General features: G+C 46.1%; 2 protein-coding genes across 9 annotated transcripts in view; one reads left to right on the forward strand and one right to left on the reverse strand.

Annotated features, from left to right (window-relative positions):
- Nucleotides 1-23,921, forward strand: part of ITGA11 (integrin subunit alpha 11) — a 241,719-nt gene that overhangs the window by 183,357 nt on the left and 34,441 nt on the right. For all 8 annotated transcript variants that reach the window (XM_039492637.1, XM_039492639.1, XM_039492642.1 and 5 more), the window contains 5 exons: nt 1,561-1,671; nt 3,823-3,908; nt 9,053-9,260; nt 17,863-17,961; nt 21,612-21,688. In XM_039492637.1, coding sequence (XP_039348571.1) covers nt 1,561-1,671; nt 3,823-3,908; nt 9,053-9,260; nt 17,863-17,961; nt 21,612-21,688 — 581 coding nt within the window. The remainder of the gene's footprint in view (nt 1-1,560; nt 1,672-3,822; nt 3,909-9,052; nt 9,261-17,862; nt 17,962-21,611; nt 21,689-23,921) is intronic.
- The window catches only part of FEM1B (fem-1 homolog B), a 120,278-nt gene that overhangs the window by 12,412 nt on the left and 83,945 nt on the right, over nt 1-23,921 (reverse strand). The window lies entirely within an intron of this gene.

Below are 23,921 nucleotides of genomic sequence, written 5' to 3' on the forward strand. Positions count from 1 at the left end.
GAACCCACAAGGGAAGAGGCGATTCTTGATTTAGTCCTAAATGGAACACAGGATCTGGTCTAAGAGTGAATATAGCTGAATCACTTAGTAATAATGACTATAACGTAATTACATTTAACATCCTTATGGGGGGGAAAATGCCAAAGAAACCCAGCACAGTAGCATTTAACTTCAAAAGGGGGAACTACACAAAAATGAGGAAGCTAATTAAATGGAAATTAACAGGAACAGTCACAAGGGTGAAATGCCTTCAAACTGCATGGAGACCATTTAAAAACACCATCAGACTGGCGCAAATTAAATGTATACTCCAAATAAAAAAACAGTAAGGAGGCTGAAAAAGTGCCACCATGGTAACGAGCAGAGTAAAAGAGTCAGTTAGAGACAAAAAGACGTCTTTTAAAAATTGGAAGCCAAATCCTAGTGAGGAAAATAGAAAGGAGCACAAACCCTGGCGAGTCAAGTGTAAAAGTGTAATAACACAGGCCCAAAAAGAATTTGAAGACCAACTAGCTAAGAACACAAAAACTAATAGCAAATATTTTGCTAAGTACCTCAATGTTGATAAATGCAAAGTAATGCACATTGGAAAAAATAATCCCAACTATACATACAAAATGATGGGGGCTAAATTAGCTGTTACCACTCAAGAAAGAGACCTTGAAGTCATCGAGAGTAGTTCCCCGAAATCATCAACTCAACATGCAGTGGCAATCAAAAAAGAACATGCATTCGACGAAGTGGATATTCACCCACGAAAGCTCATGCTCCAATACGTCTGTTAGTCTATAAGGTGCCACAGGACTCTCTGCTGCTTTTACAGATCCAGACTAACACGGCTACCCCTCTGATACTTAACAGAATGTTAGGAACTATTAGGAAAGGGATAGATAATAAAACAGAAAATATCATAATGCCACTATATAGAGCCATGATATAACCCACACCTTGAATACTGCGTGCAGTTCTGGTCGCCCCATCTCAAAAAGATCTAATAGAATTGGAAACGGTGCAGACAAGGACAACAAAAATGATTAAGGATATAGAACAACTTCCATATGAGGAGAGATTTAAAAGACCGGGACTGTTCATTTTAGAAAAGAGGTGAGTAAGAGGAATATGATTGAGGCCTATAAAATCATGAATGGTGTGGAGAAAGTGAATGGGAAAGTTATATACCCCTTTGCATAATACAAGAACCAGAGGTCACCCAATGAAATTAATAGGCAGCAAGTTTACAACAAACAAAAGGAAGTATATCTTCACACAATGCACAGCCAACCTGTGGAACTCATTGCCAGGGGATGTTGTGACAGTGCAAAAAAAAATTAGCCAAGATGGTCAGCGACACAACTGCATACTCAAGGTGTCCCTAAACCTCTGACTGCCAGACGCTGGAACTGAATGACAAGGGATGGATCACTCAAAATTACCCTGTTCTGTTCATTCCCTCTGAAGCATCTGGCATTGGCCACTACCAAAGACAGGATACAGGGCTAGATGGACCATTAGTCTGACCCAGTACGGCCATTCTTATGTTCTTATTTTCTCTGCCTCTAGGACACAGCAGACTATGTGAAGCCTGTGACATTTTCAGTCGAATATGGGCTGGAGAATCCCGACTATGGTCCCATGATGGATGATGGCTGGCCAACTGCATTTAAAGTCTCTGTACGTAATGGTCATTGCACTGGGAGGAAAGTACTCTGCATGCGATAGCCCACTGCAGAATCAGTCTGAGCAATAATCTGCACTAATTATCTATAGCGCCTTCCACCCAAGGATCTCAAAGCTCTTTATGGAGGTGGCTACGGTTTGGTCTCACCATTTTATAGATGAGGAAACTGAGGCACGGAGAGGCTGCTTGAGTAGCCCACGGTCACACAGGGTTTGTCTATACTTTGAGCTGGCTACTCTCGGTTCTAGCCCGAGGATGTCTCCTCCCGCTACAAATCACACCCCCAACTCGAAGTGTAGATATTCACATGGTCAGCCAGGTCTCCTGACTCTCAACTGCTGGAGCATGTCTGCGCCAGTAAATCTCAGTGATATCCTACCTGCACAATGCATGTTTGGTATTTCTTTCTCTGTGACCCGTGGCACATATGAGAATCCATGTTATTGGTATCACTTAAAGCCTTACCCTCAGTCACATCAGAGCCAGTGGTATTAAAACCTCGTCCCCTGGCTTTGACAGGAGAAGCAAAAATGTCAGTGGTTAACCATAAGGGGCTGGATTCCGTGGTCCAGCAAGTTCACTTTGTGCCACTTGTGCCTACATCGTGCAAAACAAAGCTAAGCGCCCAGTGACTGTCACTGGGAAAGTCCCCTGGTGCAGGGGGGATTAGTGCAAAGCCGGCACGAACAACTCCATTACCCCCATGCCAGAAACCAGCCCCCAGCATAAGGGGAGGAGGGGGCACGTCCGTAAAGGGGGTGTCATAGGAACAGTCTCTGCTGTCCCTATTCTCCAGTTTCCCAAGGGACTGGCGCGGAAGTGGCGTAAGTTAAAACCACCCCCTGGAGCCAGGCAGCTCTGCAGAGAATAGGAAATCAGCTCAAACGAGTGCAATAACGTTATGCTCCCCTCTTGCAAAGCCAATCAGATTAGAGCAGCCCTAGGGCTCTTATGTTCACATATTGCCCTGTGGAGATCTAACTCTAGCTCTTTGGCAGGTAGCAAAGAGTCAGGGGGGTTCCCATGCATGTGCTTTCCATGGGTCAAGGGGGTTCCTATGCATGTGCCTTCCATTTCACTGAGGAACTCATGGCTGTGTTTGCAAGAAGTGGGGTGCTAACCCCAGATTCTAACTGGAGTGACTACACTCTGCCTATCCCAGATCCAGGGCCGGTTCCAGCGTGCCAAGCGCGCGCTTGGGGCAGCATTTTGCCGGCAGGGTGGCAGCCAGCTCCAGCGGACCTTCCGCAGTTATGCCTGCGGGAGGTCCACCGGAGCCGCGGGACCGGCACCGCCAGAGCGCGCCCCGCGGCGCGCCGCACTGCTTGGGGCGGCGGGATTCTTAGAGCCGCCCCTACCCAGATCCTCCTGTAATTCCAGCTGGGTACAGTATTCTTCACTTCCTGTCCTAAACTGTTGTGTAACATTGCTGCACTCTGCTAAACCACCGACACGTTATACTATGAAGGCTGCTTCTGTGGGAGACAAAGTGACCCCTTGTGTATAGTTTGTAAAGCATTTTATGGTCCCTCACATAGATGCTACACTATTATTATAATCTCTAAACATTTTGGGCTAGATCCTCACCTGATGTAAATTAGCATAGTCCAGTTGAAGTCAATGATGGAGCCACACTGATTTCCACCAACTGAGCATCTCACTCTGCCCCGTAGAGTGTAAAAATCATAGTAGCAATAGCTTAATTAATGTAAACAAAGGAGACAGAGGCAAAGAGAGAAGATAGCTAATAATGGAGCATATATCCCAGGTGTGATTAGGCATAAAGCAGGAAGTCTTTGAAAGTTGGTTGTATGATTTGTACTGATGTTTGAAATATTTGTGCTCTAGATTGGAATTTAAAAAGCAAAAACAAAGCAATCTGAATGATAAACTTGGTGGTCAGCTAACTTGTCCCTGAACTCAATGCTTTTGCATCTTTACCTTTCAAATGGGCAGATGATCAAGAATCTCTCTTGTATTGTTTATTTGCCATATGAATTTTTTTGTTGTTGTAAAGCATGTAGTTTGTGGTTTTGATTGACTAAAAATTGCAATTGTGGGTGCACGGTACATGAAAATCCCTCTCAGCATGTGCTGTGCACATCAAAATGCCATTTGGATTTCTCTGGTCATTCCCCCTTAAGGTGCCTTTCTGGAATGGATGCAATGAGGACGAACACTGTGTCCCTGATCTGGTCCTTGATGCTAAAAATGATATTCCAACTGCCACGTGAGTAGATAATCCAAACTAAATTGTCCTGCTAACCAGGAAATCATGTCACAAAATGCAGAGGATTGCTGAAATCAGATCACAGGTTTAGCTCTTCTCATTACAGAGGATTTTGTCCTGAATTTTTTGTCTCTCTCTCTCTTTTTGTCTTTGCTTTTGCCCTGACATTAACCATCTATGGTCCATGTCCCATACACATGCTGTACATATACACCGTGCTAACAAATGATGAGATTCATCATAATTAAGAGTATGCATGCAGAAGGAGATGAATCATGCAGACCTGATTATCGTCTGTTTTGTTTGGGTTTTTTGGAGGGAGGGGGTGTTTGTTTTGTTTTGGGGGGGTTGTGTTTGCTGTTTTGATTGTTTCCAAAGGGCTTATCGAAATATAACGTGTTGTTGTTTCTCGTGGCTGGGCTGGTTTGCCCTTTGCAATGGATTTCAGAGGCATTTTCATTACGTGTTTCAGTTTCTATTCTGAGAGTGATGCCCTTGTTTGGACTCCCATCATATCCTCTAACCACACTGCCAAGGGCTTGCCCGTGGCCAAATGCAGACTAGCTAGCTGCCCAAAGAGCCTGGCATCTGGCTGCCAGCATTAGCATAACGAGCTAACAAACCCAGCAAGTCTGCCTGGCTCTCACAGTAAAATGCAGTAGGGCATAAAATGCAGGAATTTCTTCACAGAGCAGCTGGATGGTGGGTGAAAGTGTCCTGGCCTCTGCTTCAATGGCCCACATGATTCCTGTCTGACCCCATCCTTGCCCACCGATTTACAGTCTGTGTTCCAGAGGAACAAAGCAATTGCCCCGACAGAGCAGACCCATGGGCCATCTAGTCCAGTATCACGTCTCTGACAGGGGCCTGTGCCAGACTCTTCAGAGGAAGGTGTGCGGCCCGTGCAGTAACAGACGTGGAATAATCACATCTTAGGTCTCATCCTGGTGTCTGATAGGGAGTGATGGGTAAAGCCCTGAAGCATGAGGTTAAATATCTCTGCCAAAATGTTGGTTCTTGTCATGCTGGCTGGGAGGACTTAGGAGCGTGTAAGGACCTGATTCAGGGCAGACTGCCATAAATAAGGTAGGAAACCCAAACTGGCTGTGAATTTTGTTTTTCGCTTTCACCAACCCAGCAACAAATATAAACCCCTGAGGCACCGTAAGCCAGATCAAGGGATCGCAGACAGTCCCCTCAGGCACGCCGATCCACTGGCCAATCAGCCACACGAGGTTGTGATGTGGCCACAATAAAATCAAAGCCAGGCCCATTGTGTCTCAACACATCTTCCAGAACAACTGCAACAAAAAATGTCTTTTCTTCCGTTCATTCGTATTTGCTGCAATTCATCAGATATGCAACAGAGCTGTCGGTGCCACTTGTGATGTGGTCATGAAAAGCCATCACTACAGGGCTTAGCCCTGGTCTACACTTGGGGGGGATCAATCTAAGATACACAACTTCAGCTACGAGAATAGCGTAGCTGAAGTCGACATATCTTAGATCGAATTAAAATTACTTACTTCACATCCTCGTGGCGTGGGATCGATGACCGCCGCTCCCCCCGTCGACTTTGCTTCAGCCTTTCACACTGCTGCAGTTCAGCAGTCAATGGGAGAGCGATCGGGGATCGATTTATTGCGTCTACACTACATGCGATAAATCGATCCCCGATAGATCGATCGCTACCCGCCGATCCGGCGGGTAGTGTAGACGTACTGTTTGGGAAATATGCAGTGCAATATTAAACATGTGCACTGACTTTCTAGGGATGTGCTTGCCAGATCTGCTCATCACGCTCATGGATTGTTAAACACCTCAGACCAAATTCTGTACAGATTACACAGGGTATAAATCAGTGCAGGATATTTCCCCTCAAGTTAACCAATATAATGACCTCAAACCCGCCTTCCCCTGAATGAATAAAAGCCCTGAATCCAAGCACTCCTGAATCAAGACCTCAATCCTAATTTTGTGGCCCTTGCCTATTTATCCTTTTTTAGCCCCCAGTTTAGCAAGCTATTTAAGCACATGCCTAACATTACACATATAAGTCACCCCCTTGACTTCAGTGGAGCTATTCAGATACTTTAAGTTTGCTGAATAGGAGCCTTAATGTTACATCTTAAATTGTACATTGCAGATATTTATTAATACAGTCTACCGCTCCTACAATGGCTAGCAAATGAGCAGGGCTCGGTGCAATTTTTTATGGTTTGCTATTGCACATCAAATTTCCAGTCCAACTTCCAATGAAGTCAGGGGGAGTTTTCCCATATTGGCTTTGATGGATGTTAGATCTGGCCCTAAAAGAGAAACAAATATAGGGATCTGCTGAGCAAACCACTGTTAAGTTTCTGTGTGGAATAAACCTATTTGTTGCTGCAATGATGCTGTGGTTGCTTCACCATTACAGGTAACACACTGGTCCCCTCTGTTACATTTTTCCTTTCCTTTTTTTTTTAATATTAAAAAAATTGACACATCCATCAGAAAGTCTGCCAAGTCTGCCGCAGTCCAAATTCTCCCCTGGCATAACTCCATTGCTATCAGTGCACTTATGCCAAGGCAGAGATTTCAGACAGCAAAACTGATGTTATACATCATCTTGACCTTTTTTCTCTTACTTTCTATGTAATGTTTTATTTAGGAGACAATAATCATGCCCAAGTGTGATGGAACGCACCCCTGTATTCACACCCTACACGCAATTGTAATCATCTGTACAAAGTGTGCTGTGTGAAGAATCATTTGAAAACTCATAACTTGCTAATCAGTAATATCCTGGGGAAATGTGTACAGCAGCACTATGTGTGAAGTTACACACTTCCCCCCATATGATGTTAAAAGTGCATGTTCAAAACTCACATAGCACCCAACTGGTCAAACAGGCCTGTCTTGAACAAAGGAGTGTGTGCTTGCCTTAGTCTGCATTTAAGCAGTAAAAAAGTCATCAAGCAGAAAGGGGGAAGGGAGGAAACAAAAGGAAACCGGCATGTGAGCTTACACAGGTGAAAAAACCCAGCAGGGTCCTACACAGACTTTTTGTCTCCTGGTTCTCAGCTGGAAATGTTTTTGAAAAGGGGAAAGGAAACTATAAAAAGGAGTGGCAAACACCCCAAGAAACCCCTTTCACTTGTCCTTGCCCTCCTCAGTCTTTGTACCTGAGGAGGCAAAAGAAACAGCCATTAGACTTGAAGAGTTTGGTCAGTAACGCTGTTGAAAGCACGTGGTGAGAAACTTTGCTTTAATATAGTTTGTTACGGTAGGCACTAGAAAGTGTTTTATCTTTATTTTTCTTGTAACCATTTCTGACTCTAATGCCTCATTGCTTGTACTCACTTAAAAACTCTCTCTTTATAGTTAATAAACTTGCTTTATTGTTTTGTCTAATCCAGTCTATTTAAGTTAAAGTGTCTGAGTAACTCTATTTAAGGTAATGAGCTGCTGTATATTATTCCCTTAAAAGAATAATGGACTTAATATATTTGGACTGTCCAGGAGAGGGCTGGGCAGTACAGGACATACATTTTCGGGGAGGGAATCCGGGACTGAGAGTGTTTTGGGGGCACCCTGCAGAAGTAACCCAGGCCGGTAAAAGCCAGAGTGTACCCGCGTGTGGCTGGCAGGCTGTAGTTACACACAGACACTCAGGGAGTAGCTTGCATGCTGGAAGGCTGTTTGTAAGCACCCCAGATGGGAGTTATTGCAGCAAGGCATTGTAAGGCTCCCAAGGTTGCAGGGCAGGGGTGACACAGAACACTCACTGCTCTGGATTGCACTCCAGTGTGTCACACCAGGGCAGTTAGGCAGTGTTATACAACAGCCCCAGCAAAAGAGAGTTCACAACTACTCTATTTAGAACCACGTGACTCCTTTCCTTCCTGAGCAGTCTGTGGTATGACAGGCGCACTGGGCAAAGATTTACTTGCACTAGCATTCCCAGCCACAAATGAGTATTTCTTTTTCTTCTTACCTTGGTGATAAGGAGAGAGATTGGATTTATGGCAGCACTTCAGGCAATTGTAAAGGATTTATGAAATGGAAGGGCACTGCCCAGTTCACAGAGAGACTAATAAACAGAGCTGGGATGCATTATTTACTGACATTCAGCTCAGCTCTGGCAAGATAAAAAACCCACTAAGCTTAGAAGAAAGAATAGCAACTCAATCATGTTTCTATTTCATTAGTGTGCAAGTGCATTTCCTATACAGTATTTCTTCTCACCAATGGTCCTCAACAGAAGACACTGTGAGGCCAAGGAGGTCTCGAGAAGATCCCCCTTGAAAGCCCACCATTGCTATCCCTTGCTCTGCCACAAGGGGCACTGTGGTAGGAAAAAGCGACCTACTTCCCTTCCAGTGGCAGGGGATGTTCCCCGTCCCCACTCTCCTGGACTATCCGATTTGGAATTCATTCTTTTCCTCCCTAAGGCACCTGGCGTGTAGCAATCTACCGCCCTGTAAAGGAGACTTAACTAATCCTCCAAACAAGTGATGCACAAATTGTTCATCTACATGAAATATGCTTGCAAGCCTGGCAGGCCCGATTTTCAAACAGAGCCTCTGATTTCTTCCACCTGCAAAACGATTCTGCATGCAGCAGTATGTACAAAAACCCCTATTTTGGTTGCCCAGACTTGCGTTTGTGTATCCAGGTTGGTAGCTGGGTATCAACGTTCATGGCCAAATGCAAGCGTGTCTACAGTTATGCTGATGCTAACATTTGCACACATTCTGAGGGGCTGATTTAAAGGCATCTGAAAACTTAGCCCCTACTATTTGTGTGTAATGCATTAAGCACATACAACTATTGTACAGAGAGTCTCACATTCATTGTAATAGCTGTACGCGAAGACAGCATGTCCAGCATGCTTATGTGCAAATGATCAATACATTTATTTAACCAGTTTAAATGCAGTGAAGATGCATCTTCATTTACCTAATTGGAGCAGCTCAGAGCTCAGCTTACTGTGTGTCGATGCATACTAACCATGTAAACTGCCTCCTATGTCAGCAGATAAGGAGCCCCTGATTATATAAGATCTTTTGTGCTATGTGTCCTCCAAAGCTTTTACAGCTGAAGTCCTCTAATAACAATGCCAACCTGGCCACTGCTTTAATGCTCTGCTTTTCTTGTAGGGAGTATTGCAGAAGAGTACTGAGAAAGTCACCGTCGGATTGCGCCGCCTACACACTATCTTTTGATACCTCCGTTTTTATCATAGAGAGCACGAGGAGGAGGGTGGCTGTAGAAGCTACACTGGAGAACAAAGGCGAAAATGCATACAGCACTGTCCTAAACATTTCCTTCTCGAGAAATCTGCAGTTTGCTAGCTTGATTCAGAAGGTAAGAACTCCTTTAGAGTCTTCTCCAGTTGGCACTTGTGTTGGGAGCAATTCACTGCCAGTAAAAAAGAGAAATGGCCATCAGTGGGCCTGGTCCTGCACCAGTGAAGCTAAAGAGGGTTTTGCCATTGACTTTAGTGGAAATGAAACTGGGACACAAAAATAGGAGTAATTAGATAGCAAGGGGGAGGTATTGCCAAAGTAAGTGTGTTATTCAGTGCAGTGGCTCGACACTGTGATGGGTCTGTTGCATTTCCATAGCCCCTTCCACACTCACTGTACAAAGGTTAATTTAGCCTAACAACTCCTCTGCTCCATGAGGGGGTACGTCGGGATTGCCAGACTGGATCAGACCCAAAGGCCATCTGTTCACCCCAGCTGTTGTCTGGTTGGGGGAAAACTGGCCTTGTTAAACTAAAACCCTAATAAATCCTTAGATAAATCTGCCAAAACCACACACCAATAATGTATAAGACACAGTCCCTTCCCCAAAATCATGGGGATCCCCCAGATCCCCATCCCAAATCCATGGAGTTCTTACACCTAAGATAAACCATTCCCTGCCTGCTCCCTCCCCTCCCTTTTCCAGAGAGAGATACCAACTACAACTACAGACTCTCCCTCCCCTTCCCCTTTCCCCCACCCAGGAAAGAATCACCAAGTCCTTTACAGAAAAGATTTATTAAGATAAAAAAAGAAAAGAACTGTCTCTGTAACCAAGATGGAAACATTACACAGGGTCTAAAACAAAAATCTGGAGAGAATTCTCCCTTTCTTTCTCTCAGTAAAAAGCAATAACAGTAACAGAAAGAAATTCTATAGCAAAAAAACACAGAATTGCAAATACAGAAATAAAAAGTATAGAAATACTAGTTCTGCTAAATACTCACTAGCTTGAATAGAAGAATTTATTGCAGAAACCTGGGAAATGTCCTCAACTCCCACTAGAGACTCTCTCTCACAGCAAGCAAGAAGCCTGTGGTCCCTTTATAGACACAACAAATGTTTTGGTAGCATGAGCTTTTGTGGGTGAATACTTCTTCTCTGCAAGATGCAAGCAGCCTGTTAGTCTATAGTCTCTTAAGTGCCACAGGCTTCTTTCTACAGACAGAGCAGAACTAACACACCCTACTACCCTCTGATCTCTCTAACACAAGAAGGGAAAAAAAAACTTCCCTCCACAGGGATTTGAAAATATCTTGTCCCTGATTGGTCCTCTGGCCAGGTGTTCACAGGTACTGCCTGTTAACCCTTTACAGGTAGAAAAAACCCTTAACCCTTAACTAACTGTTTATGACACCATCTCACCCAGTATCCCGTCCCTGACAGTGGCCAACTTCAGTGGAAGGTGCAAGAAACTCCAAAATATACAATTTATGGGAAAAGCTGCCCCATATTGTTCTCTCCAATGAGCATTCCCTTGCATTTGTCAGCACTGAATTTCATCTGCCCTTCTGCCATGTCCCCTTAGCATTTTTTGGAGCCTACTCTACTCTAGTCTTGAGTAACCAGAAAGATTCCACGTCATCTGCAGATATTGCCATCTTGCTGTTCACCCGCTTTTCCAGATTATTAATGAATATATTACAGTACCCCGGACTTTGTGCAGAACCCGCCCCTCTGCCGCCATGGTGAAAGTGTATCATTTCTTCCTATCTGCTTTCTCCTAGCCATTGTCTAATCCATCACAGAATGTTACTTCTCATCCATGATGACTCAGCTTAATAACCTCTCATGATGGACTTTGTCAAAAGCTTCTTGGAAAATTCAAATAAATCAAATTAATTATTTCTCCTTTATCCACCTTTTTGACATGCTCAGAGATTCTAGGAGATCAGAGGCATGATTTTCCCTTACAGAAGCCATGGTGCTTTGTCCCCATCATGTCTCATTCATCTAGTTATTTTTATCATTCATATTACGTACTCATTGCAGAGAACTGAATTATTGTTTCAACCAATTATCCGCATTTTGTAGACAAGGAAACTAAGCACAAGGAGTGAAATTCTAGTATATGCAGAGGCTCAGCACAAGCCCAATGCTGCACTTTAATCACACTTCATAATAGGCTTTCCATGGGACACACGTGTACCCTCAAGGACACACATGGGCCTCAGGCTGGCCTCTATTTAGGCAGCATGGCCTAATGCATAGGGCACCGGACTGGGAGTCAGGAGACCTGGGTTCTATTCCTGGCTCTTCCTGTGCCTCACTTTCCCCATCTGTAAAATGGGAAAATGATACTGACCTGTCAGGACCCTGGCTTCAAACCCAGGCCCACTGGATTCTCAGCAAACAGCCTTGGCCATCATACTTTTCCAATAGGTCAGACTACCAGGAACTCACAGACATGAGTGGACCAGCTACCAGTGCTCTATGGCCTGCTTCCTGATTGGCCACATGGCCTTGAGCCTGATTGGCTGGTGACCCTATATAAGTTTCCTGCTTCCTTTCTGGCCATGTCTGAGCAAAACAAGCCATTGCCTGCTGCGAACTACACGGACTCACCTGACCCTGCCTTGCTGCCCCACCTCATCCTGACTTGCTGCTTCAGCCCTCCAGCCAACCCCCTATACCTTCCCCTTGGATTAGATCTCCTGGCTATCAGACCTTTGTGTGGACTCCCACCACTGATCTGGACTGCCCTTCGACCCACCGGACCCAGGCATTAAAGCACTGGGGGATCGCCTGATGAAAAGTGCTAGATAAGATTATTAGTACTTGATTTCTCCTTGCAAAACTGAAAGCTGTTCTAAAAACTCAGGGGGTTAAATTAACTGGCCTAAGTTTCCCTGTTATCTGTGGCTGAGCCAAGAATAGAATTCAGAGTCCTTGACTCCCAGTTCTGTGCCTTAACCACATTTCCTCTAAATCACTCTCCCAGATTTTCTTCTTCCTTTCCTCAGTTTCTAAGAGGAGAAAGGTCAGGAGAAAGAGAGTGAAGAAGTATTCAAATGGGATGCTTCACTGTAGCTAAGAAAGATGGGATTAATCAAAGAGCATTGCATTATTCATCTGCAACACATTTTCTCCTTCTTAATTTCTTGGCAGTGCAGCTCTTTGGTGCTCCACCACTGTGGTGCTCCATGCTTCCTGATGTTCAGTCTTTACACTCATATCCCAGATCATGGCCTACATGTCATCCTCAGAGTCGGGTGCAAAGTGAATCTGGTATTCTTTCATGCAGTTCTCACTATAACTCCTGAGGTGTAGCTAGTTAAGTATGCATTGTAACAGGGAAAACACTGTGTCTCTTTACTTATCAAGGCTAAACATACACGGGAAAAATAGATGCAGATCTTATTTCTGTGCTGCTCTCGGGATTGGAATCTAACATGACAATAAAAACAGGAGTGCTGCCAAGGGCCTTAGAGGATGTAACCAGATGATCTCAAACTCAGCCCAGAACCAAATCATTCTTGAGCGCTAATAAAGCTTAGTTAGATTTTAGTGAAAACTTTTCCATTTCCACTAGTTATGACTGAGACCAACAGCAAAAGGAAAGGCCATATATGTTGATAAGAAGAAGTTCCACAATTTCATCAGAGAAGATGAAAATGTCATGTGGGATATAAACCTCCATGCTCCAGGGCAGAACCAGTTACTAACTGGCTGGGGTCAGGAAGAAGCTGCTCCTATATTCTGTTCTATTCCATGATTGTGCATTACAGGGAATCCTGCACTTTTCCCTGAAGACTCTGTTACTGGGAAAAACAGGATGTGGGATAAAACAGACCCCATGTCAGATCCAGCCTAGCGATTCTATGGCTGTAATAAGTTTGTTGATGCTTTTGGCTTGTAAGCTTCCAAGGATGTTAAATCCTTCATTGTTAGAATACAAAACGGTTTTTTTTTATTTGTAAGTGCCTGAGACACACTCAGATGCAGAGGAACTTATTTCCGCCTTTGCTTTTGCACTCCTATGGCTTAAAAAAAAATGCTCCCAAGCTGAGCACACTGGTGGCCAAATTTCAGTCAATGAAGAATTTTTACTGCTGAGTTATAGCTCCCCTGAAAATATGGGCTTACAATGGAAACAGAGCCATGACTTAGAGTTGGGCCTGTCGATGCCACTCTAATACTGCTTTGCAAGTGCTACGCAGACTGGAAGATTGAAGGCAGCGCATATGTTTCGAGTATTTGGGACATACTGGGCTCTGTTGAAAACCAGCTTTGCTCAACAAAACAGTCAGAGTCTAGGAATGACCAAAAAAAAAAAAAAGACCTCTGATTTATAAACTTCATATGGCAGCAACCACATCACCCACTTTGTCAGCCTGCATGAGTGTGCGTTGAGAGAGAGGCAGCATTTCCTCTCGCATCTTCAGGCCTCCTTGCGGTGAATGGAGGATCTTGGCCTTTTGTTACAGAACCATCATGTCATGTTACGTCTCTAGCCACTGCAGCGGCTGCTGACCTAGGTTCAGACGTGAACTCCACGGGGCCTTGTGTTTTCTGGGGCACTTTCTGCTCCCCTGAGAGCCCTAAGCAGGATGTCCTGTCAGCTCAGGCCCAGCGCCCCCCTTGGTGCATGCTTGTCCCACTGACTGAGGCCAGCGAGGGCTGTGGACACGTGGAAAGGCAGGACTTGGCCTGATGGCTGTCAGGGTGCGTTGTGACAATGCTCAACGCAGCATCCTGACAGGAAGACTAGAGAAATGGGTGTCAACACCCACCCCTCCCCCCAACAGAAAGACGTGCCCACCCAAACTCCAGGCCGCTTTTGGCAGGTGGACCCGTCAGTTTTCAGTAGCGCTGTTGAGAACCCCAGCTCCAGGGAACCCCACAGGCAGCTCTTCGGCCCAGTCCAATCCTGCGCTCCTCCCTGCTGTTTTTAGCGAGCTGGCTAGATTAAAGCTAGCATGGGTATGTCTACATGGGCTGCAAAGGACAGCCCCAGTCCCAGTGCACACACAGCCTCGGGGTCTGTCTGCCCTTCGAGCTGCGGGCGCAGTTCCCAGCTGGAGGCGACATGCGCGCCTTAGCTGGGATCGAGCTAGCGCGCTAAGTGTAGTCACAGCAGCACGAGTGGCGGGAGCGGCAAGCTGCCCTGGATGTGCCTATTGTCTCAGCCAGGAACGTGCTCCGGGCGGCCAGCCTCTCCCACCGTTTGCACCACTGCGGCTACACGCTGCACTGATCAGAGCTAGCGCACGTACGTCTCCCCAAGCTGGGAATGCCACCCTCACCTCGGTCAGCCTCAGCCTGCCAGCTCGAGGCCCGTGGTCCTGGAGTGGCTTCTGCTCCCTTTGATCCCTCTCTCGGCAGAGGGAACTCCACAGGGTGAAGGGACTGAGCCCCAGATCTCGTCCCAAGGTTCTGCTTTGGGTGAAGGTGGCAGTTCATTGACATCGTTGGGGCTGCATTTCATGTGTGTGTTTCAAACAGCTAGCTACCCTCTGCTTCCCGGTCCCTCCAGAGGCCCAGACTGGAGGACGGAGGGACTCACTCTGTACCACGGCCACGGTTTACCTTTCCTACTTGGATTCTTTAACAAGCCCTTTTGATCCAACTCCACAACCACCCACACACAGGCATGCCCCAGGATATGTGACAGATAACCCAGATATTTCCCAGTTCATCACCCTCCATCTCGCACTCATCCCCAGGCTCCCCAAGCACCACCCTTGGCTCCTTTCTTACTCCCCTTTTAGACAGATTTTCCTTACATGAAAGGCCTGTACCTTGTTATCCCTGGGTCTCAAACAGCTTGGCAGCCCTGCCTTTCCCCACTATCACCTCTAAGAAATCTGGGCCAAGCGATCATTCAGCACTTCGCTAACATTTCAGCGTTGTGTCTAGGCTGTGGAGAGCTTTGCTCCATCATTCTGGTTGGGAGTGTAGTAAACGTCTAAGAGTGGATGACACTGTGTGTCAGCCGTCCAATGGGCGCTCAGAGGAATTCCTGAGACCTCCAAATCCTGCTTCTTGGGAAATGTGCTGATCTTGCTGAGAATTCATTCATCCACTACATGACTTCATAACCATTCCGGGTATCAAATAGCTCCCATTTGGTGGTTTAAAAGTTGTGCCAATGGAAAATTACGGGACATGTTGCCCACAAAATCAGAAAAATTTAAGGGTTTGCTCTGTGTTTTCTGATAGATTACTCCAAATTAACCAAGGAAAAATGTTATGAGATGTAACAGAGTAAGCGCCATGCAGCAGCGTTTAGAGAAAACATTGCTGCCAGTTACGAAAGCTCAGCTCCACTAATGTGCTCCTCGCTACTGTTCATTACAAAGACAAATCGACTTGAGTAATAAGTAGCTCCTTGAGTTTCCAGCTGAACTCCGGGTAGGATGACCAGACAGCAAATGTGACAGGGTCGGGGGTAATGGGAGCCTATATAAGAAAAAGACCCCAAAATCGGGACTGTCCCTATAAAATCAGTACATCTGGTCACCCTAACTCCGGGATTGTACTTGGTTCTGTACAAACACACAGTAAAAGCCAGTCTTTGCCCCGGGGAACGCCTAGGCCAAATAGACAGAGGCTGGGAGAGCGTGTTAGCAGCGCCACTTGACAGACAGGGAATGGGAACCGAGGCTCAGTGAAATGCTCCAGGTCACACAGGGAGTTTGTGGCAGAATCAGGCACTGGACTCAGAGCTCCGGAGTCGCAATCCAATGCCTTAGTGTAGCGGGGTGGTTACCCCACTCCTGCCTGGAGGGGTTAAAAACAGAGGGCTGCGGCTGGGGCAAGTGGCTGCAGCCTGGAAACCCCGCAGGCTGCAGGCCTTGTTAAAGGCCCACAAAGGCACAGAGGTTGCAGAGGGCAGCCCAGGGGCAGGCCAAGGCAACAGGTCCAAACTCCCCTTGCCAGTGATGAGTGGCCTTTACAGACTGCAGTTTGCCCCAGAGAACGGGGGCTAGATGGTGACTGGCAGTAGCCACTGAGGCAAGGTGGGGATAGGAGGTTGGGGGTTCCCCTGAGTGGGGAAACCCAGATTGGGGGGTGAGGGTTGCCGCAGTGTGCAGAATCACAGGGTAAAGGGCACCGGGGTCCAGGAGGGACACGGGGGCCAGCGGCAAGTGGGACACCGGCCTGCAGAGGCCGCTCCAGAGCTGGAAAAAGAGCTAATTCCCTGGACGACCAGTGGGAGGCGCCACAGGGGTGAATCCCAAACCATTACACTTAGCTAGAATGACATCTTTCCTCCCTATACTGCAGCATTATGTTACAAGCTGTATTAGCTGGAGCATTACTGTAGGTCATTTTTTTTTTGAAGGAGAATTCCCTTGCTGATGGTATCATTAAATATAGCAAGTTTATTTTATTGTTGCATTATCTTATTATTCCATTGTCTGATTCATTATTAGGACAGATATCCTGCAATCTCCTGGACAAACCATATTGAACTAAGTTAAAGTGTCTTAAGAGGTCCTTGCTTTAAAAATGCAAATGTTATGTGGTATCATGGGCTGGTATGTAGCATCTTTTAAGGAGGAAACAGGAGGTAGGTAAACACCAGGAAGTGTCATGTGCTTCCAAGGACTCTTGAGAACAGTGGACTAGATAAGGCTGAACTTCTAGCTGAGCAAAGTTCCCCGGGAAATACTTGGAACGAGGAGAATGCAAATGTCTCACTACCGGGCCATCCTTTGGAAGCTGCACCTTGAAGAGAAACCCATTGTCTGGCTCATTACCTAGTCCCAGTCTCTTCAAAGACCCAACCTGGCTAAAGGAGGGACTCAGTCATTCCTGGGGGTGCTAGTTCCAAGCGAAAGCTGTTCTGAACTGGTGACCACAGGAAAAGCTCCTGGGTGGGCTTTGAAGAATTAATCACCAGCCAGAACCCTGGTTGGAGTTCAGGGTTGATCTCTGGGAAGCTTTTTAGCATGCGTGTAGGTTCTTGTATTGTTCTGAATGTGTTTTCTCTGTAATGGTTTTACCTTAAGACTAAAAGGGCTTGCTTAGAAAGAGCTGTGTGATGACTTCTAACTGGGCCATTGCACTGTCTACTGCCTCTGAAGAGAGAAGAGAAGCAGGCCTGCTTAGGCAGGCTGCCTTTTGCTGGGGATACCACAGTATAGTCAGGGGACTGCACAGTCTGGAAACACCCTGGTTGGGTGGGACTCTTGTCTCCACCCAAGAGAGGTGACCACAGAGGGGGAATACAGGTGCAATTGCCAGGACTAGTAGGGATGGTTATTTACTGTTTGTATTAAGATAGCACCTAGCTGCCTCAGTCATGGAGCAGGACCTCCCTGTGGCAGGGGCTGTACAAACAGAACACCCCAAAAGAGTGTACATTCTAAGTAAGTTAACTATCACTACCACGTGGTCACCACGTAATAAAATGATTATTGCTCTAAGAATAATCAGTTTTATTTGGTCTTTTTCATTCATCGCTGTATCTAAAATCCCACAGTAGGATTTAATCCAAGAAATTTGAAATTGGCTCTGTGAATGTGATACTAATTTAACAGAACTGCATGGGAAAAATGTCTGGCCTTCCACAACTGTAGTTTCCCTGTTTTTTAAGCTTCAGTTCGGATGTCTTTCAGTCTGTGAGCACAGCCACAAGGAGCGTGTTGGCGACGAGAAATGTGCTGTGGGTATCTCTGGTGTTTCTGGTAACCTGTTGTATTCCATTTCAGGATGATACAGATGTCAATATTGAATGCATGAATGAAGAAAAGCGCCCCAACAAGAAGGTGTGCAATGTTAGCTACCCCTTCTTCCGAGCCAAAGCAAAGGTAAAGATAGTTTCTGTTATTCGACCTGGCAAGTCCAAATGAAATATCCTGCTGCTGGGGTGCTCCGGCCCCTCCTCTGTGGCTGCAGAAGGGTGCCACTGAGCGGGCAGGGGGCGAAGGTGCCACTGAGCAGGCGGAGGGCATGGCCACATTGGGAATGGTATTCAGGAGTGCCAAGCTCAGCTTCTTGCATAGGGCATGCTGAGGACAGGGAGAAAGGTTCCTCCACTGAGCTGATCCTCTGTTGATCACTTCCACAGAAACGCTGGGGCTGCAGATTCTATTTCAGCCATTGGAACAAAGTAACCTAGGGAGAGCAGAGCCCCACTCGCTTCTGGAGCTAAGGGGAGCATTCCGTTCCAGATCTCTGCCCAGCGCCCTGCCTGCACTGGGGTGGGCTAAGGATCTGGCCCAACAAGGATGAGCAAAATGATTCAAAGACTAGTATTTGCTTTCTTTTCTATTTCACAATGCCACCAGTGTTAGGGGACAACAGGTCAGCTAAGAGGTTTCAGCAGCATAAAAATTGCATTGAATCCTAGCAGATCTTCAGGCAGACAAATTAAAACCAGTCACACGGAGACAAAGAATTTGACTTTAATCCTTTGGCACAGTTTAATGTTGGCTTTCCGGTCTGCTGCTGGTAACTTATCCTGCCATACAAAATGAGTCACCTTTTACTGGTTAGGTAGAGCAAGCTAAATTCTTCTCTCTTTCATTTCAACCGGACCCTCTGCCCCTCATTCATCATACTGGAGATGTTCACATGAATTTGCTCAAAAACAAAAAAGAGAGAGAGACAGAATGAAGGACTCCTCACTAGTATCAGTTTGGTGAAGAGGTGTCACGTCTAAGGGTGTTTTCACAGGAGCAATTTCAGACCAACTCCTTGGTAGCATTCTTTTTAACCCTAGCCATTCATTTTAGTTATATATCAGCTAATATTTTAGAAACACTGATCAAACATTTTAATGAGTGTTAACATATTTAGTTAAAAGCCAGTTCATTATATGTGGGCTCAAAGACACTTCACTTGTTATTCAAATTATGATGTTATTCATACGTACAGTGAGGCAATCCTTGCACTGAAGATCTTACAGTCAAAGTTGACAAGACACAGCAGGTGGGAGAAAGGAGGTGACAGATGAGGATGGGAGTGGCAGAAGGTCCCTAAAAGTGGGGGGGGCTGCAGGTGCCTGAACTGTGGCACTGCTGTCACATTGCCCCCTTCCCCCTCCCTGTACTGCCCCTTCTCCCTCACGCTGCTCATTCCCTCAAGGCCTCGCCCCTTCGGTCCTGCTCTTGCATTGCCTCTCCCCCCCACTCTCTCCTCTCTGACCCTTCCCCCTGCTGCTTGCCTTTATTGATGGTAGAAAGGGGGGCATGGCCTCCTGGATGGGGAATTTAGGCACAGAGAGATGAAGTAACTTGCCCGAAGTCACATAGCAAGCCTGCAGCAGATTCAGGAATTAAACCCAGATAGAATATCAATGTTGGAAGGGATCTCAGGAGGTAATCTAGTCTAACCCCCTGCTTAAAGGGGGACCAATCCCCAGACAGATTTTTGCCCCAGATCCGTAACTGGCCCCCTCAAGGATTGAGCACTCAACCCTGGGTTTAGCAGGCCAATGCTCAAACCACTGAGCTATCCCTCCTCCCTCCAGTCCTGTGATTTTACAACCAGTTCCATTCTGGCAGCTTAGTATCCCTGGACTGGGAGGTTTTCAAAAGCCAAACTGAAATCCAGATTTAAATGTTGCAATTCTCAGAATGAACTGAAGGAAGATCGTGGATATGCTTTTGCATCTGCATCCAAATTTCACATCTCCAGTGTTTGTGGCACATTTACCAAAAGAATATTTTTTGTCTTCTAAACAAGAAATGGATTGCACCCTCAGCAAGTTCACGGATGACACTAAGCTGGGGTGAGAGGTAGATAAACGCTGGAGGGTAGGGATAGGGTCCAGAGTGACCTAGACAAATTGGAGGATTGGTCTAAAAGAAATCTGATGAGGTTCAAAAAGGACAAGTGCAAAGTCCTGCACTTAGGACGGAAGAATCCCATGCACTGCTACAGGCTGGGAACTGACTGACTAAGCAGCAGTTCTGCAGAAAAGGACCTGGGCATTACAGTGGACAAGAAGCTGGATATGAGTCAACAGTGTGCCCTTGTTGCCAAGAAGGCTAATGGCATATTGGGCTCCATTAGTAGGAGCATTGCCAGCAGATGGAGGGAAGTGATTATTCCCCTCTATTTGACACTGGTGAGGCCACATCTGGAGTCTTGCATGCAGTTTTGGGCCCCCCACTGCAGAAGGGATGTGGACAAATTGGAGAGAGTCCAGCAGAGGGCAATGAAAATGATTAGGGGGCTGGAGCACATGACTTATGAGGAGAGGCGGAGGGAACTGGGCTTATTTAGTCTGCAGAAGAGAAGAATGAGGGGGGATTTGATAGCTGCTTTCAACTACCTGAAGGGGGGTTCCAAACAGGATGGAGCTCGGCTGTTCTCAGTGGTGGTAGATGACAGAACAAGGAGCAATGGTCTCAAGTTGCAGTGGGGGAGGTCTAGGTTGGATATTAGGAAAAACTATTTCACTAGGAGGGTGGTGAAGCACTGGAATGGGTTACCTAGGGAGGTGGTGGAATCTTCATCCTTAGAGGTTTTTAAGGTCAGGCTTGACAAAGCCCTGGCTGGGATGATTTAGTTGGGTTTGGTCCTGCTTTGAGCAGGGGGTTGGACTAGATGACCTCCTGAGGTCCCTTCCAACCCTGATATTCTATGAATTAGCATATATATCAACTCCTTGTATGTTATGTTAGAGGGGAAATGGGGTGACAGGCTGATGTGTTGGAATATAAAGAAGCAGGTCATGACAGAAGCTTTCCCAGACTCAAAACAATATATTAGTCTGAAACCTTTGCCTGTCAGGAGCTCGAAAATGATGGATGTGCTTCATTCACCTCTCTAGAATTTAAACCTTGCAATAAAGCCATCTTGTGTGCTTGTGGCCATAAAATAAAATGGAGCAGCCCGATTCCACATGACCTACAGTGGCTAAGAATGCATCTGCGTGGCATCAGGTAGTTTGGGTCCTGCCAAAACAAAGACAAGCTGGAAATGGAAATTTGGCCCTGGGAGCCGGAGTAGAATTTTAATATTATAATCAGCTGTGCACCGTCCCAGACAGTTTGAGGTCATTGCCACGTTTTTTTCAGATCTGCCATTAATGACATTTTATTGTTGTTGGAACATCTCTTTGGCACTTGTCCTGCATCGGTGGAAACAATGCCTCAGATGTGAGTTAGTTGAATGGCACAGTGAGCCTGATAGGCCTTTTACAAAAAGGATTTTTTGTTCTCTATTCTAAATAATAATAATAATTTTAAACACACACACACAAACCACCAAGTCAGTAGCTGTTTTCTCTGGAAAGATACAGCTCTGCTTGAAACCTGCCAACCTCTCTTGTAACATTTCATCAATGATCTTTCTCCCATGCACTTTGTGATTGGCTGCAAGGTTGTGCTCTGCTGCGATAGGGTTAACGGGAAAGGACGGTGGCAGAGGGGAAGCTCGTGTCTGAGACAGCTGCATAACTTTGTATTTGTTTAATGTATTTTTTTCAATCTGTTTTTAATCTCTGCAGGTGGCTTTTCGCCTGGATTTCGAATTCAGCAAATCTATTTTTCTTCAAAGCATGGAGATCTATCTAACTGCCAACAGGTTAATGAGTGCATTATTTTTCTGTTCCCTTTGCACATATTTATCACCTTTATTTTCTAAGTAAATACAATGCTGTCTGCACAGATCTCGTCTTAGAGCGCCTGTCATCTTCTCCCTCCTGTTGCAGCTTAACTGTTGATGGTTTTCACCTCTCCCCCTTCCTCCCCATGCAATGGCAGCCTGAGATTTTTAATTGGAGTGAGTTTGGAGAGCACAGATACTCTACAGCTTTGTTCATAGTTCACAAGAGCCTGCATTTCAATCTTCAATATCTATTAGCATCATTCAGCAAAGCTGGCAACCTCTGCTCTAGAGGCACCCAGGGCATAGCATATGGAAATTAAATTACCTTTGGCTGTTAGAAAATATGTAGCGCTGTACTTGTAAGTCATGGCTCGCTCTCTCTCGCTCTCTCTGGATATCTGATGTGCTTCAGCTGCCAGCAATATTCAAGGGTGTGTGGATGAATAGAAAGTGACACTTGCCAATGCTTTTCGTTCAGCTACTTTCACAAACACAAACACTCCCAGTAAAAATACCTTATGCTTGTAAAGTTCTACTCACCCACTTGCCCGGCACGAGTAAATTTTTTTGACAGGCAAGAAAAATCTGATTAGGGTTTTGTTGGTTTGTTTTTGTTTGTTGTTTCCCCCATCAATCATCGTGGCAAAGGGCAGCCAAGGAGATTTTGTGTCTGGTCTAGTAAATGTTCAAGACAATTTTGCAAGGCTGCTCTGTGCTCTGTAACCTAAATTCACTGCCTTGACCTGGGAAAAGTTACTAAGGAAAATCTGCTTCTGTCGGCTCATTCGCCAGTAACATAAGAATATAAGAACGGCCGTACTGGTCAGACCAAAGGTCCATGTAGCCCAGTATCTGTCTACCGACAGTGGCCAATGCCAGGTGCCCCAGAGGGAGTGAACCTAACAGGTAATGATCACGTGATCTCTCTTTTCTGTGACTTCTGCACACACTTACTTGGCATCTTCCAGAAAAACACAAGAGGGCAAATTCTGACTCATCCAGAACTGGTTTCAAAGGATATGTTTACACTGCATTGTAAACCCGGGTCTGTGGGATCCTGGCTTCTGGGCTTGGTGTTTCCAAACCCACGTGTCAGTGTCTACACTGCCTTGTAAACCTGGGTTTAGAGTTGCTGGACCTGGGTCTCGCAGCCGTGCTAACGCAGCCGTACTGCGCTTCCTGGGCCCTCTGACTGGGTCCTGCAGCTGGAGCTGTGTCCACACTGCAAAACGACTGGGCTTGGACCTGAGTCGCAGCAGGACTCAGGTTCTGACCCATCCCCCTAGCAGGGTCCTAGGAACTGGGTCCCATGTGCTTGCTGACCCGAGTCAGACTGATTTGTGTGTGCATGGAAGTGGGGCTTGGGCTCAAACCTGCAGCATAGACATGGGTGCAAATCAGAGTCTGATCCTGCACTCACTGACGTCAATGGGCCTTTTGCTGTTGATTTCAGTGAGTGCAGGTATAGAGCCAGACACTGTACCACTGAACGAGTGTGTTCTGCTCAGAGGCAACCCAGCTTCCTTAACCTAGGTCTGCGTGGAACATACCTAACTTGTACCATGCCCCGACCCTGTAGGGCCCATCCTCTAACACCGCCCTGCGTATTAACCAGCTCTCCCACCAGAGATGCCTTCAGACCAGTATAACTGCCTCCAGGCTACAGAGTTTAGGGTGACAAGATGTTAAGGGGAAAAAATCGGGATCACAGCAGGGGGGCGTTTTTTTGTTGTTTTTTTACACTCACCCATCCAGAAGTTCAGCGGAAAGCCCTTCAGTCATGGACGGTCTTCGGCGGTATTTCAGCGGGGGGTAATAAACCTTGCTGCCAAAGATAGAAGCACCCACCGCCGAAATACCGCCGAAGACCGTCCGCAACTGAAGGACTCTCCACCGAATTGCTGCCGAAGACCAGGAAACAAAATATCAGGACAAATGGCGTCCCAACTGTACTCTGGTCGGGACGCGGGACAAACTCCTCAAGATTGGGACAGTCCCGATTTTATCTGGACGTCTGGTCACCCTAACAGAGTTGTACTGATTCAACTAAATCATTTTCTACCAGTTTAGTTACATCATCACAGAAACTGTGTGCAGACAGTGCCTTTGTAAACTAAACAGCACTATCCTTATTAGCAGTGGCTACCAGGTACTTCCTATGAGAGAAGATGCTTACCTGTTGCGAATTCTGCCTTCTACTCTTGGCAAT

Source organism: Mauremys reevesii, linkage group 10 (genome assembly GCF_016161935.1).
Source record: "Mauremys reevesii isolate NIE-2019 linkage group 10, ASM1616193v1, whole genome shotgun sequence".
NCBI lineage: Eukaryota > Metazoa > Chordata > Testudines > Geoemydidae > Mauremys > Mauremys reevesii.